Source organism: Vicia villosa, linkage group LG2 (genome assembly GCF_029867415.1).
Source record: "Vicia villosa cultivar HV-30 ecotype Madison, WI linkage group LG2, Vvil1.0, whole genome shotgun sequence".
NCBI lineage: Eukaryota > Viridiplantae > Streptophyta > Magnoliopsida > Fabales > Fabaceae > Vicia > Vicia villosa.
Genome location: NC_081181.1, coordinates 104,908,509 through 104,920,450, shown reverse-complemented (window position 1 = coordinate 104,920,450; position 11,942 = coordinate 104,908,509). Strand labels below are relative to the sequence as shown.

Below are 11,942 nucleotides of genomic sequence, written 5' to 3'. Positions count from 1 at the left end.
TAGTGGTCCGTTGAGCGGAGGTCTGAAGGATTTCGCTTCTGCCTTGCTTCGCTGAGCGAACCTTGCTGAGCGAGAATTTTCTAAAACTTTAAAATAACGTATCTTTTGATCCGTGAATCATTTCTTAGTGCCGTTTTGGGCGTTTTGCAAGTAATTAAATGTTTTATATGATGAATGATGAATACGGGCAGTAGCCGAATTTATTTCTTTAAAACCCGATTTAATTACTTGATGAGAATTGAACATTGTGTGCATATGAGATAGGTGTGACAATGTGTTTGATGTGATGATGAATTGGTTGTGATTATTATTATGATTGTGATGAATGCATGACTATTTGAATGATGTTGAAAACATGTACATACTTATTCGGTGATGTGGTGTTGAGATGAATTGTTCATCGTGATTCGGTGATGTTTTTAAGTATGTTATGTGTGTTTCATTCATTCATATGCATTTGATGTTGGATCCCGGTGATGTTTGGATCGTTGGTGGACATATTTCCCATTGTGCGGAAATTGTGTCGGTGGGCCGTATCTCGATGAGGCGTAGATCGGTTAGGTGGATTGATTCCACGGTTTATTGGTACCACATGCATAGTGTCGGTTGTGTCATATGCATTTTGTCATAACATGATTGTATGAATTTCTGTGTTATATGTTGTAATTTGTTATTGTGTGAATTGATGAATAATAGATGTGAATATGAACATGTATAATTGGGTGAACGGTATATTATGATGCTTGTTATTTATGAATTGCATAATATTTACTAATTGAGAATGAGACTCACCCTTACATGTTGTCATTTTCAGATTGAGGAGTAGCGGCATTAGTGCTTGGTGAGGATGACTCGTAGAGTTTATCCGTTTATATTGGGTTGTGTCGGTCATGCTCTAATCTGTAACACTGGGGAACGATAGTTTTAGAGTTTTTATGAGATTACTCTAATTTATTTGGTGTTGGATTATATTTCCTTTTGGTTGTATTTGATGGTGTTTCTTATTCCGCTGTGATAAACATGATTATGTTTTGGTGAACCGTTTCCTAATGAAGCATGACTTTGACCATGATTGGTTTATTTATTTTAAATAATTGTGGCACCCTTGTGTGTATGTTTTACTCTGATTATTTATTTAAATTGTCGCGAGGTTTAGAAGGGTGTTACACACAAGGCTGACCCTATTTACTAGGGGTGGACAATCGGACACCATCCGAAGATATCCGACCGAACTCGATCGTGTTTTTGTCAACGGATCGGACAATTTCGGTTTGCAAGTATGTTTGTGGCAATTGATTGGATAATGTTGGGTGAAGACAGTCGGATTCGGGGATGAATTTGGGACCCGTTGGAATCCGAAACCGACCGAAAATACTAGTATATTCTGAATTTGGGCCTGATACTAGTTAGAACCAACTTGGCCTAAGTTAAGTGTGATATTCATAAGGGTTGTATTTGGGATTAGGGTTAACTTTGTCTCAGAGCTTCCTCGCCGCTCTGTGCCTCCACGATACTTCATCCTTCATCCTTCACCGTTCACCATCATCCTCTCATCGTTCCAAGTTTCAAGCTACCACTATCATCGTCATCTCTCACCGTATATCTTTTGTGGTAAGTCTTGCTCTCTCCCACTCGTTGCTCTCTCTCCCACTTGATGTTTTCTCTCTCTCATCGTCATCTCTCACCACCATAATATCTAGTTATAGTTTTGATTGATGTGGTTTTTTTGTGTAAATTTCTGAAAGGACTTGTAGAATGCAAGGAACTGGAAATTTCTGAAAGGATTTAGGTTTGAAGATATGGAAGGACTTGGAGAAATGCAAGTAGATGGAAATTTGCAAAATAACGGTAACTATATTATGTTTCTGAACTTGTTTAATCATGTATTCTAAGTTATAGAACATGTATTTATGGTAGTATTATTTTGTTAATCTTTGTGTATGCAAGTTATGAATTTATTTGTGTGAGAATTTACCTACATTTACAAATATGTACAAATCTACTTTGCCACTGTATGTTTATTTGTGACAGTATGAATCTGTTACAGCTTGGATGTTATGTTACAGCTTGTTTGTATGCTAGTAATATACAGCTTGTAACAGTATGTATAAGAAGGGTGAATTGTTTTTGAAAGATTTGTTTTTCATGTTCATATATATAGATAAATATTAATGGTGATGGTTACAGCAAGATTTTTCGCACAACTTGTTTTTTCATGGTTAATTGTTTCATTGGTTGCTCATTTGTTAATCTTTCGCAAGATCTTTTAATAATTAATTACTCGTTGTTTTAGCTATGGAGCAAGAAACTCAAACAACAACAGCACCTATTGAACCAACTGCAAATCTTCCTCCTATTGGTCGAAAGAAAAGAAGAGCTAATACAAATGCTATTAGAAAGAGGTCTGAGGTATGGGAACCACTTTAACCTTATTCCTAATAGTGATCCCGCTACTGCGGCATGTAAGTATTGTCATCAAAAGTACATGTGTGACTCTAAAAAACATGGAACATCAAACTTAAAGAGTCGCATGAAAACATGTCCTAGGTATCCGTTGAACCTGTCAAACGACCCTACCCAAACCATATTGACGTTTTCAACAACTCAGGGAGTTAGGTTGGTTCCAACTAGTTCTAGGTTTGATTATTTAGGTTGTAGAAAAGGGTTGGCTTATTTTATAATTTTAGATGAAAAGCCATTTATTACAGTTGAAGGAGAGGGATTCAAGTACTTTTGTAAGCAAATGCAGCCCCAATTTACAATACCATCAAGGAGAACAATAGCTAGAGATTGTTTTCAATTATATCTTGATGAGAAAGTGAGGTTGAGAGCGTTATTCAAGTCTGAATGTAGTAGGGTGGCAATTACAACGGATTGTTGGACTTCCGTTCAAAATCTAAACTATCTATGTCTACAGAATTAAAGTGCAAATAAGGTTTCTAATGGTGTGTGTATCAAAGTCTTCAGCTCATCAGTAGCCATTCAGAGTCAAAGAGGTATATTGTAGTTGCTTTTTTATGCATTTTCTTTTGTAACTCTATAGTCTTTATCTTCTAATATATATGAATGTGTTGTCTCCAGTTTTTTAGCCCACCACCAATCTTGTATTATGTACCATCATCAAATCTATGTGTTGTGTTTATTTATTTATTTCACGAATGCATTTGACAGAAAACTGGAATGTGTTGATTTATTTATGTATCATGTAACAATATGAATGTGAATGTGTTGTCTCCAGTAGATAAGAACTGATATGTGTTGTGTTTATTTATTTATGTCAAAGGGTATAAACAGGAGAATACGATCCACCGACATGTGTTCCAACTTGTAGTGAGTATTCCATGAAGGCATATAAGAGGTATGGTTTTTTGAAGGGTACAAATTTGATTGTGTCATTATGATTTTAGTTTTGAATAGTATCCACATTTTGTTATAATTATGATTATGATTTCAGGTGGGTGTGGATATGATTCTCCAAGATGGTTTGGTGAGATTAAACAAGGGGAAGAACTTGAATTGGTAAGCACAGCAAACTGAATATTTTATAAACTGAAGTTCATTGATGTGCTAATATTTTAAAAGAAGTTTTCCATCTGGTTTTTTGTCACTTTTTAACAATGCACTATGGTTCTTGATTTGCACCATATCTTGTGTCACATTAGAGAAATTAAACCAGAAAAAATGATAATTAACTTTTTCTTAATTGAATTATGTTGCACTATGTCGATTAACTTGCTGAAAATATATGTTGCAGGAAAGCAAAAGAAATTGGAGAAAAAGAAATTGGAGCTCTAGGAGAAAATATTGATTAATTGTAATTGGTTGTGTTGTTAGATTAAAGTTATATGGGTTGTATTAAATTTGAGCAAATATTTATAGGCTCTAAACTTATATTTTATAGGCTCTAAACTAGTATTCAGTTGAATTTTAAACTGAAAAATGAATGAGTTCTAAAAGATGTGATTCAGCCCATATTTAAAGGGATTAATGACTTTAAAGTATTCAATTTTTTATAAAAACAATCAAGTATTTGGTCTCAATATTAAGCCTATCTAATAACAAAAAAAAAAAAAAAGATATGTAAAAAAAGTATTTGAAATTTTTTAAAACTGACCCACTATGGCCCAATACGTAACAATAAATTGGGTTGGGCCCAATAATATCCGACCTTTATACTCGAAACTACCCGAACCCGTGAAACCCGAAGTCTCAAACGGATTGGATTGGGCCATATTGTCTCACCCGAGGGTTGGGCCGGTTTGGAGTTTTGGGCCCGAACCCGAACCGGCATGTCCATCCCTACTATTTACACTCAAAAAAGTTCATGCATTATAATTTATAACTTATAACTAAACGTTCCTTATCCAATTCATGCTTCAGTTTAGATACAGAGGTGGAATTGAGGACTTGGTAGGGAGTGTTTCTAGTAGGATTGCGGCAAAATCATCTCTTTGGTAGAGGGATGTGCAGGCGGTTTGTGGTCTCATTATCCATGGGCAAGTGTGGTTTGCTAGTAGAATCTCTTGTAAGTTGGGTAATGGTGAAGGTTTTAGCTTTTAGGACAACGCTTGGTTAAATCCTACGGCTTTGGAGGTACTTTTCCCGCTTTTATTTGATGTTTGCTCTTCTTCTTCTACTCCTTTTGTAGAAAATATGGGTGTTTGGGAAGGCAATATGTGGCATTGAGATTTAGGTATTGAGGAGAATAATTTGGTGGGAGATAGTATATTGGAGTGGGCGGATTTGACTTCCTTGTTGGAAGATGTTAGGCCGGATTTAGCAGTGGGTGATTAATGGGTGTGGTGGAGGGATGCAAAGGGGTTTTCGATTAAGAACGGTTATAGACTTATAGGTAGATTTATTCTCTGAACAACTCGAATGTGGGTTTCTTGGATGAGAGGATATTAGGTGAGTTAAAAAGGTTATGGAAATCTGATGTTCCTTGCAAGGTTAAATTGTTTGGTTGGAGATTCCTGTCTAATGCCTTATGGATTAGACTTGAATTGTGTCGTAGGAGTGTGGCGCTTTTGCGAAGCAATACTTCTTGTCCACTTTGTGGGTTGGAGGAAGAATCGTTAGGCCACCTTTTCTTTGGTTGTATCAAGTTGGCGATGATTTGAAAAGAAGTGCTACTTTGGTTAGGAGGGAACCTTGTTAGGCTTGTGGGGATGTTGGATGTGGAAGATGTTGCTTGGGATTTGACTTCTTTAAGAATGCTTTGGTTTTATTATTCGCTATGGTCATTCCTTCTTTTGTTACGTTATTTTGGTTTGTTGGTGTATGTGGATTGATAGACATAAGGTTGTTTTTTATATTGGTGTTTGGAATGGTGTTGGTAACCTGTTGTGCTTTTTAATACAAGTGATCATTGAAAAAAAAAAAACAGGATTCAAACTCAACGTTCCTTATCCAGTTGAAACTTATTAATCACTTGCAAGTTGTTCTACGTTGATACATTTGATGGGATTAAAGATTTTCATAATTATATAAACTTTTATTTCACTATACTTACTCATGTCTTACTTTAGACACGTAAAAGAAATTTTTTCAACGATTCAAGTCCCATACTACTCACATAACAAGACTTATTTACACACAAAAAAGTTCATACATTATAATTTATAACTTATAACTAATACACATAAAAGCAATCATCAACACAATTTTCACCTTATTTAATTAACCAACAAACACCATCACTTATCAACTTATGATTCAACATTCTAACGAACAAATTACTAGTTCTTGATTCTTGGACCCTTTCTTCTCATCAACTGAACAATTTTGATTCTTTTCCACCTTGTACGCTTTCTCATCAGATGTTGTTACCTGTGGCATTTTTGGATTCTTAAGTATAGCCTTAATCCACACAAACATGGAACTTCCCAAACTAACCCATGATATAGCTTTACCAACCTCATGAGTGTAAAGCTGTCCAGAAAAACACCAACTTAACAGCAATACATTTCCATTGAAAAACAAAGAAATAAGTGCTTCAACCAGCTTTATAAGTATTTCATTACTAGTAAATGTCCTAAGTGAAGAATGTTCGGAAAAGTTTGATTTTTCGATCTCGGAATTCGTTGTTGTAGGAAAAAGAAAAGACAACCCTTTTACTTTAATCTTGCGATCGTTTATCCACTCGATTAAACGATGGATTAATTTCGAGACAAATAAATGTAACAAACCGATAACAATGTTGAAGAGACCAGTCTTCATAATTTCAACATTGAAATGAACGACGGTCTCCCAATACCAGTCTATTGGGGCGCGAGTAGCGCCCCAATAGACTAAAGAGGGTACTCCAATCCCAACACAGATTCCTAAATGAGCATGAAACTCAAGTGCAAATTTGAAGTATAAACTTATTGGAATACTTAGGCCCCATGACCATTGGGAATTTATGAAGTTACTAGAAAGAGAGGAAGAGCCTTCATTGATGAATGCAAGGATACATACAGAGAGGAAATGAATGATCTTTTCGATATCAGGACCTTGCAAACCCATGTTGGTTGATATGAGGAGGGAAAGTGTTTTGTTAGTTGTGGTTCATTTGAAGAAAGGTTTGAGCTAAAAAGGGTTATTTATAGAACTTGAGAAACTTCGGAGAAATTTCCAATTTTATCAACACTTGGAAAGTGTTGTTAATGTAGAAACAATAATGTACCTGCAATTCCTTTGTGTGTGTCCTTCTGAAATTGGTTTCATGATTTATGTTGCTATGTGAGTAAGAAACTTCACAGCACTTTCTTGATGGTGATTTAGTGTGGAAAGAAAGAGTAATTGTTGTTTTACTTATAGTTCTATTTTATTTTCCAGTGACTCAAAATCTGTTGATAAACATAAAAGGTTAATATGTTCATATCCTATGTTCTTCTTAAACAAAATTATGTCTTTTTTAGAATCTCACCACTGAGTTAAGTAGGTGATTTATCTTCCAAAATGAAAAAAATAATTGTCTATTAGATCAATGGATTATAAATGTTATATTATAAACAATACAAAGACAATATAAATCAAAGAGATTGAATCATGTAATATATCTTGGCAAGAATTTATTTATCGAATATGATCAAATATGTATCAAAAGCTCAAGAATTATAGCTTAATTAGGTACTAGGTAGAGCACCTCTGGGTTATAGCTTAGTTAGGTAGAGCACATCGTTTACACATGCGTCAATGCTTTTTCATTGGAATCCATCGTGTAATTAAAAGAGTTGATCTTAATTGATAAATGGATGTCTTACTCCTGGAACAAGATAAGAGAACAACAGTTGACAAAGGATTTAAACTTCAAATGGAATCCATAATGAATTTGAGATATTGATAAAGTAAATACTTAATCTATTCAATGTTAGACAATGAGTCTAGGGACTTAAAAAAAATTCACTTTTCAGAAGTTTCATTTCTTATTTGATATTTTTATTTGACTAGGTTGATAAAGAGTCCATTTAACTTAAAGTTGATCCAAGCCAGACGCAAACCTACGTCAAGATAACCTTCTTCCTTGAAAAACTTTGGTAGGCTATTTCTAGTTCTCTCTACAACCATTTCAATAAACACCAAAACAAACTTACAATCAGGCTATTTTCTAGTTTTCTCTACAACCATTTAGAGTAGAGCACGGTATATAGAGCCTCTAAAAAATTGGTAATAAAAGTCTATTCATTTAATTAACTTCCCCACTTGCAATTTTGCATCGATTATGTCAAGTTAATGATATCATTCTCATGCTAAGCAAAGGATTTCATTGCTTGGAACAATACTGTTGATGGATGGCTAAGTGGGGGGGTGGGGGGGGGGGGGGGGGGGGGGGGGGGGGGGGCATTAAGAGGGTGTTATAATGAAGAAAAAAACTCATGGTTATACATGGATTTCAGCTCCAACTATTTTGATTTTTTTTTATTCAGTCAGCCCCAGCTAATTTCAATTAAGTTCAGTGCGCATGTTGGCGTATTGAAATAACTACCAAGAAAGCATAAAAATACAGAACTGAAAGCAAATGTTGAATTGATAGTAAAACTTGTTTCACAAACACAGCTCTGTAATCGATGTTAAGCACATCTAAAATATAACACTCTTGATCAACGTATAACCCAACAACCATAACCTATAATACATCACCCATTTTGTTCACACAACTTGAATTTTAGAAGATTATTCTCAGGAAAAGGTTCACAAAAGCAGTATCATTTTCCATCCCCAGGTCCACCACCAAAGAGATAATCCAGAGAAGAGCCACCACCTGGGGCAGCATGAACCTTGGTTGAGGGACGGTCCTGCAGCCAAATAAAAAAAAATGTCCATCAAAATAGTTCACGAGAAATCTAAGCCCATACTGAAAAAGCTATAGCAAGAACTACTTTTCATTTATCTCCAGATTGTTTGGGGAACTATTGTCTTACTGTAGTTGCAACTTGCAAGATAACACTGTCTAGTATAACAAAAATAACAACAAAACACTGTCTAGTACAACAAAAAATACAACAAAATATACTTGGGACAGTTAAATATACTAAGCTACTATCTACTTTAACATGGTCTAGAAAAGTTCATTGCAACAAAAAATACAACCAAATATACTTTGGATAGTTAAATAAACTAAGCTACCATATCATCTTTAACATGGTCTAGACGAGTTCATTGCAACAAAAAAATACTGCCAGATATACTTGGCTATCATATCTACTTTCACATGGTCTAGACGAGTTCTAGACGAGTTCATTGCAACAAAAAAATACTGCCAGATATACTTGGCTATTATATCTACTTTCACATGGTCTAGACGAGTTCTAGACGAGTTCATTGCAACAAAGAATACTACCAAATATACTTGGAATACTCAAATATACTAAACTACCATATCTATTTTCACAGGTGTGCCGTGCACCAGATTTAATTCCTCAGTATTTTCATAATCATGATGTTGTAAAGCAGTTCAGGCTTGAACTATCACTCTAATAACACTTAACATGCACAAGAAGAAATTATATATAACAAGCGCAACTAATACCGTGATGAAGTTGCCAGTGTTCAGACCATCAGTAGAATGACTATTGATACCAGCAGGCTTGTTTGGGTCTATTGCTGTAGTAGTAGCTGCTGGTTTTGAAGGGGGCGCATTATCTACAGGCTGCACTGCAGGAGGTTGGGCATTAGTTGTTGCTGGTTTTTGGGCCTCTCCACTTCCAAAAAGGTAACCCAGTGAACTTTGGCCACCACCACTGCTATTTCCACGACCCATGTCTTTCAACAGCTTTTTGAAAAGTAAAATCTAGTTTCTGCCATCACAGTAGTGAACAAGATTACAAAAAAATTAAAATCACGGCATAATATACACTGAAAATTAACCAAATAACTCTGCATTCAAATAACAAGCATATTGTTTTACATTTTCTTCTAACATAAGGAGGCTTAGCCATCAGTAACAGCTACAAAGTTAAGTGATAATAAATCAATAATAAAATTACCCAGTCAAAAATTAACAAGATCCATAAAACTTACTGACACCATTTCTGTGTTTACTTACCATAGTTTCTTAATCTAGAGTCAATTGATCATGTAATTTGATAGGCCCATAACGAACGTGTATAGGAGAAGGAGCCCCCATAAACCCAGTGATAATGATAAAGGTCCAAATGTGCATGAGAAAGAAGTGGGGAGACATCTAGCTAAATGGGATGAGTGGGTGGGGAAGGGGAAAAGAAATAACAGAATGGGGACAGATGTCTCCTATGAAGCACAAACACCTCTAAGAGTAGGCGTGTCGCATGTCCGGCACGTGTTGGTGTCCAACATTTGTATGACACACATACGACCCGTGTTGGGAAAGCCAGACAAGTATCAGAAAAGTTAGACAAATGTCTCCAAAAAAATGATATTTTTCTTTGATTCGACACTCTTTGAATCGTTATCCGACACTTGTATGACACCCCCTTACAACATATATGGTAAAACAAGTATTCCATAAAAACAAAAATTGTTTTTCTTGGCTTCAACACACCTTATACATTTCTTGAACAAATGTCACACACATCTAAAAGGGTTAAACTTGTATTGAAACAATGTTATCAATGAAAAACATCAATTTTACTTAGAATATTTTTAACTAAATAATAAATGGATAAATGAAATTCAAATACTATAATATATAGCGGTATCAGAATCCTATATTTTTTATATTATCGATGTCGGGGTGTCAGTGTCTGTACTTCATCGGGTGTCTCTAAGGGGTTGGGGACATGTCTTGTGGTAATGTGGGCAATCATTTGGAAATGGAATTGATTACGAATAAGGGATTAGAGAGGAATGGGGGGCTTCACGTAGAGGAAATATCTAGGAATAGTTTGGTCAATCGAAAGGATTGGCAAGACACTTGCCAGTCTTCTTTCTGTTTTTATCCCTTATTCACTCTTACTATCAGAAGTTAGCATCATTCCTCATAAGTCATATCCCTTACTTCACCATATATCTTGTTACTATCATAATTCTTCTCAATTGAAAATATTTAAAGACATGTCATAACCAATTATCTATCCAAAATACAGCAGAGACAGCAAGAACATAATTCTAAAATCAAACTAACATTAATTTCCTTCATATTTCATAACAATGCCTCATTTCATCTCTTCTTTCAGGAATCCTTACCCTAAATTCTCTAAATGATTCAACGCATCTCTAATCTAGTAGACCAGTATCATCATCATTCATTCACATTTCTCACAGAATAACCACAAAGCAACAAATCAAATCCAATCAAATCAAACCAACAAAATTTCAACCGCAAAGGCATGAAATTACATCACAATTACATCAAAATCATCATAAAAAAAAAAAGAAGAGTAAATTAAGATAATGTAAAAAAAAAGCATAGATCTGAACAAATGAGAGTAATCATCTAAACGGATCTCACGTATAAAAAAAGCATAGATCGTAGGAAACAACAATTGCGTTCAGGGGAGAATGGTTTCAGATCCAATACACAAACGCAGAATCAACAACAACGAACATTGGATGAAAATCGAAGCGATGGAATGATTTACAAACCCTAATCGGAGATTGAAAAGAAAAGAGGGAAGAGAGAGTTACCTGTGGGTGGCTGTGGAAGAAGCAGATCTGGAAAATGCGCAAGGGCCTTGGTAGAGTGGTTAGTGGTTTAAGAATGGGTATGTATATATGTTATAAATAGTGCTTCTCGAAATTCGATAATTCGTAGAATTCATATTATTTTATTTACTCAAATATAGTATTTTAATTTTTAAATTAAACCCGAAACGCTACATCGGATGGGGATATATAATTTTAAATCAACAATGGGTTTAAAATTTGAAATTATATAAATTTTGACATTGGTCAATAACGTATTAATGAAAACCGGACGGAATAGCCTGTCACATAATGAAGACTTGGTGCGAGAATTTTTTGGAAGAGAGAACCTTTGTGGTGCTGATCCCAAAAAAGAAAAATTAGTTAGAAAATAATAGACTATAGGTAGGGGTGGCAAACGGGCAAGCCCGCCCCGTTTAGGCCCGCCCAGTAAAAGTCCGCGAAAAAATGGGGCGGTGCGGGCTTTTTTAAGAGTGCGGATCTAAAACCTTGTTCCGCCCCGCAAAAAAGTGAGGGCCGGGCGGGGAAAGTCCGCGGGCATTCGGTTTTTTAGGCTTAAAAATAGTAAAATTTTATAAAAAAACAAATGCCCGCAAAAGCCCACAAAAAAACGGACCGGGGCAGACACATTAAAGAGAGCGGGCCTAAAACCTTGCCCCGGCCCGCGAAAAAGTGCGGGTAAAACGGGCTTTCCCCGCGGGCCGGGTCCGTTTTGCCACCCCTAACTATAGGTCTATTTTCTTGATAGGGTGCATATAGAAGGTGATTTCTAAAGTCCTTGCCAAAAAATTGAAAAGAGTGCTAGATTTTGTGATATTTGAGACTTAGTCAACATT

The 11,942-nt window shown here is 35.5% G+C and overlaps 1 protein-coding gene across 1 annotated transcript; it reads right to left on the bottom strand.

The window, feature by feature from the left end:
* Window positions 1-7,993: 7,993 nt before the first annotated feature.
* Window positions 7,994-11,241, bottom strand: LOC131651742 (protein SPIRAL1-like 1). The gene is made up of 3 exons (XM_058921432.1): window positions 11,089-11,241; window positions 9,014-9,281; window positions 7,994-8,279 (listed from the first exon to the last, which is right to left on the bottom strand). The coding sequence occupies exons 2-3, from the start codon at window positions 9,242-9,244 to the stop codon at window positions 8,190-8,192; spliced, it is 321 nt and encodes a 106-aa protein (XP_058777415.1). The 5' UTR covers window positions 9,245-9,281; window positions 11,089-11,241; the 3' UTR covers window positions 7,994-8,189.
* Window positions 11,242-11,942: the final 701 nt, after the last annotated feature.

Coding starts and splice junctions, on each gene's coding strand:
- LOC131651742 (XM_058921432.1), bottom strand. CDS start 9,244: ATGGGTCGTGGAAATAGCAGTGGTGGTGGCCAAAGTTCACTGGGTTAC. Junction 8,280..9,013: donor ACACTGGCAACTTCATCACG/GTATTAGTTGCG, acceptor ATTTGGCTGCAG/GACCGTCCCTCAACCAAGGT.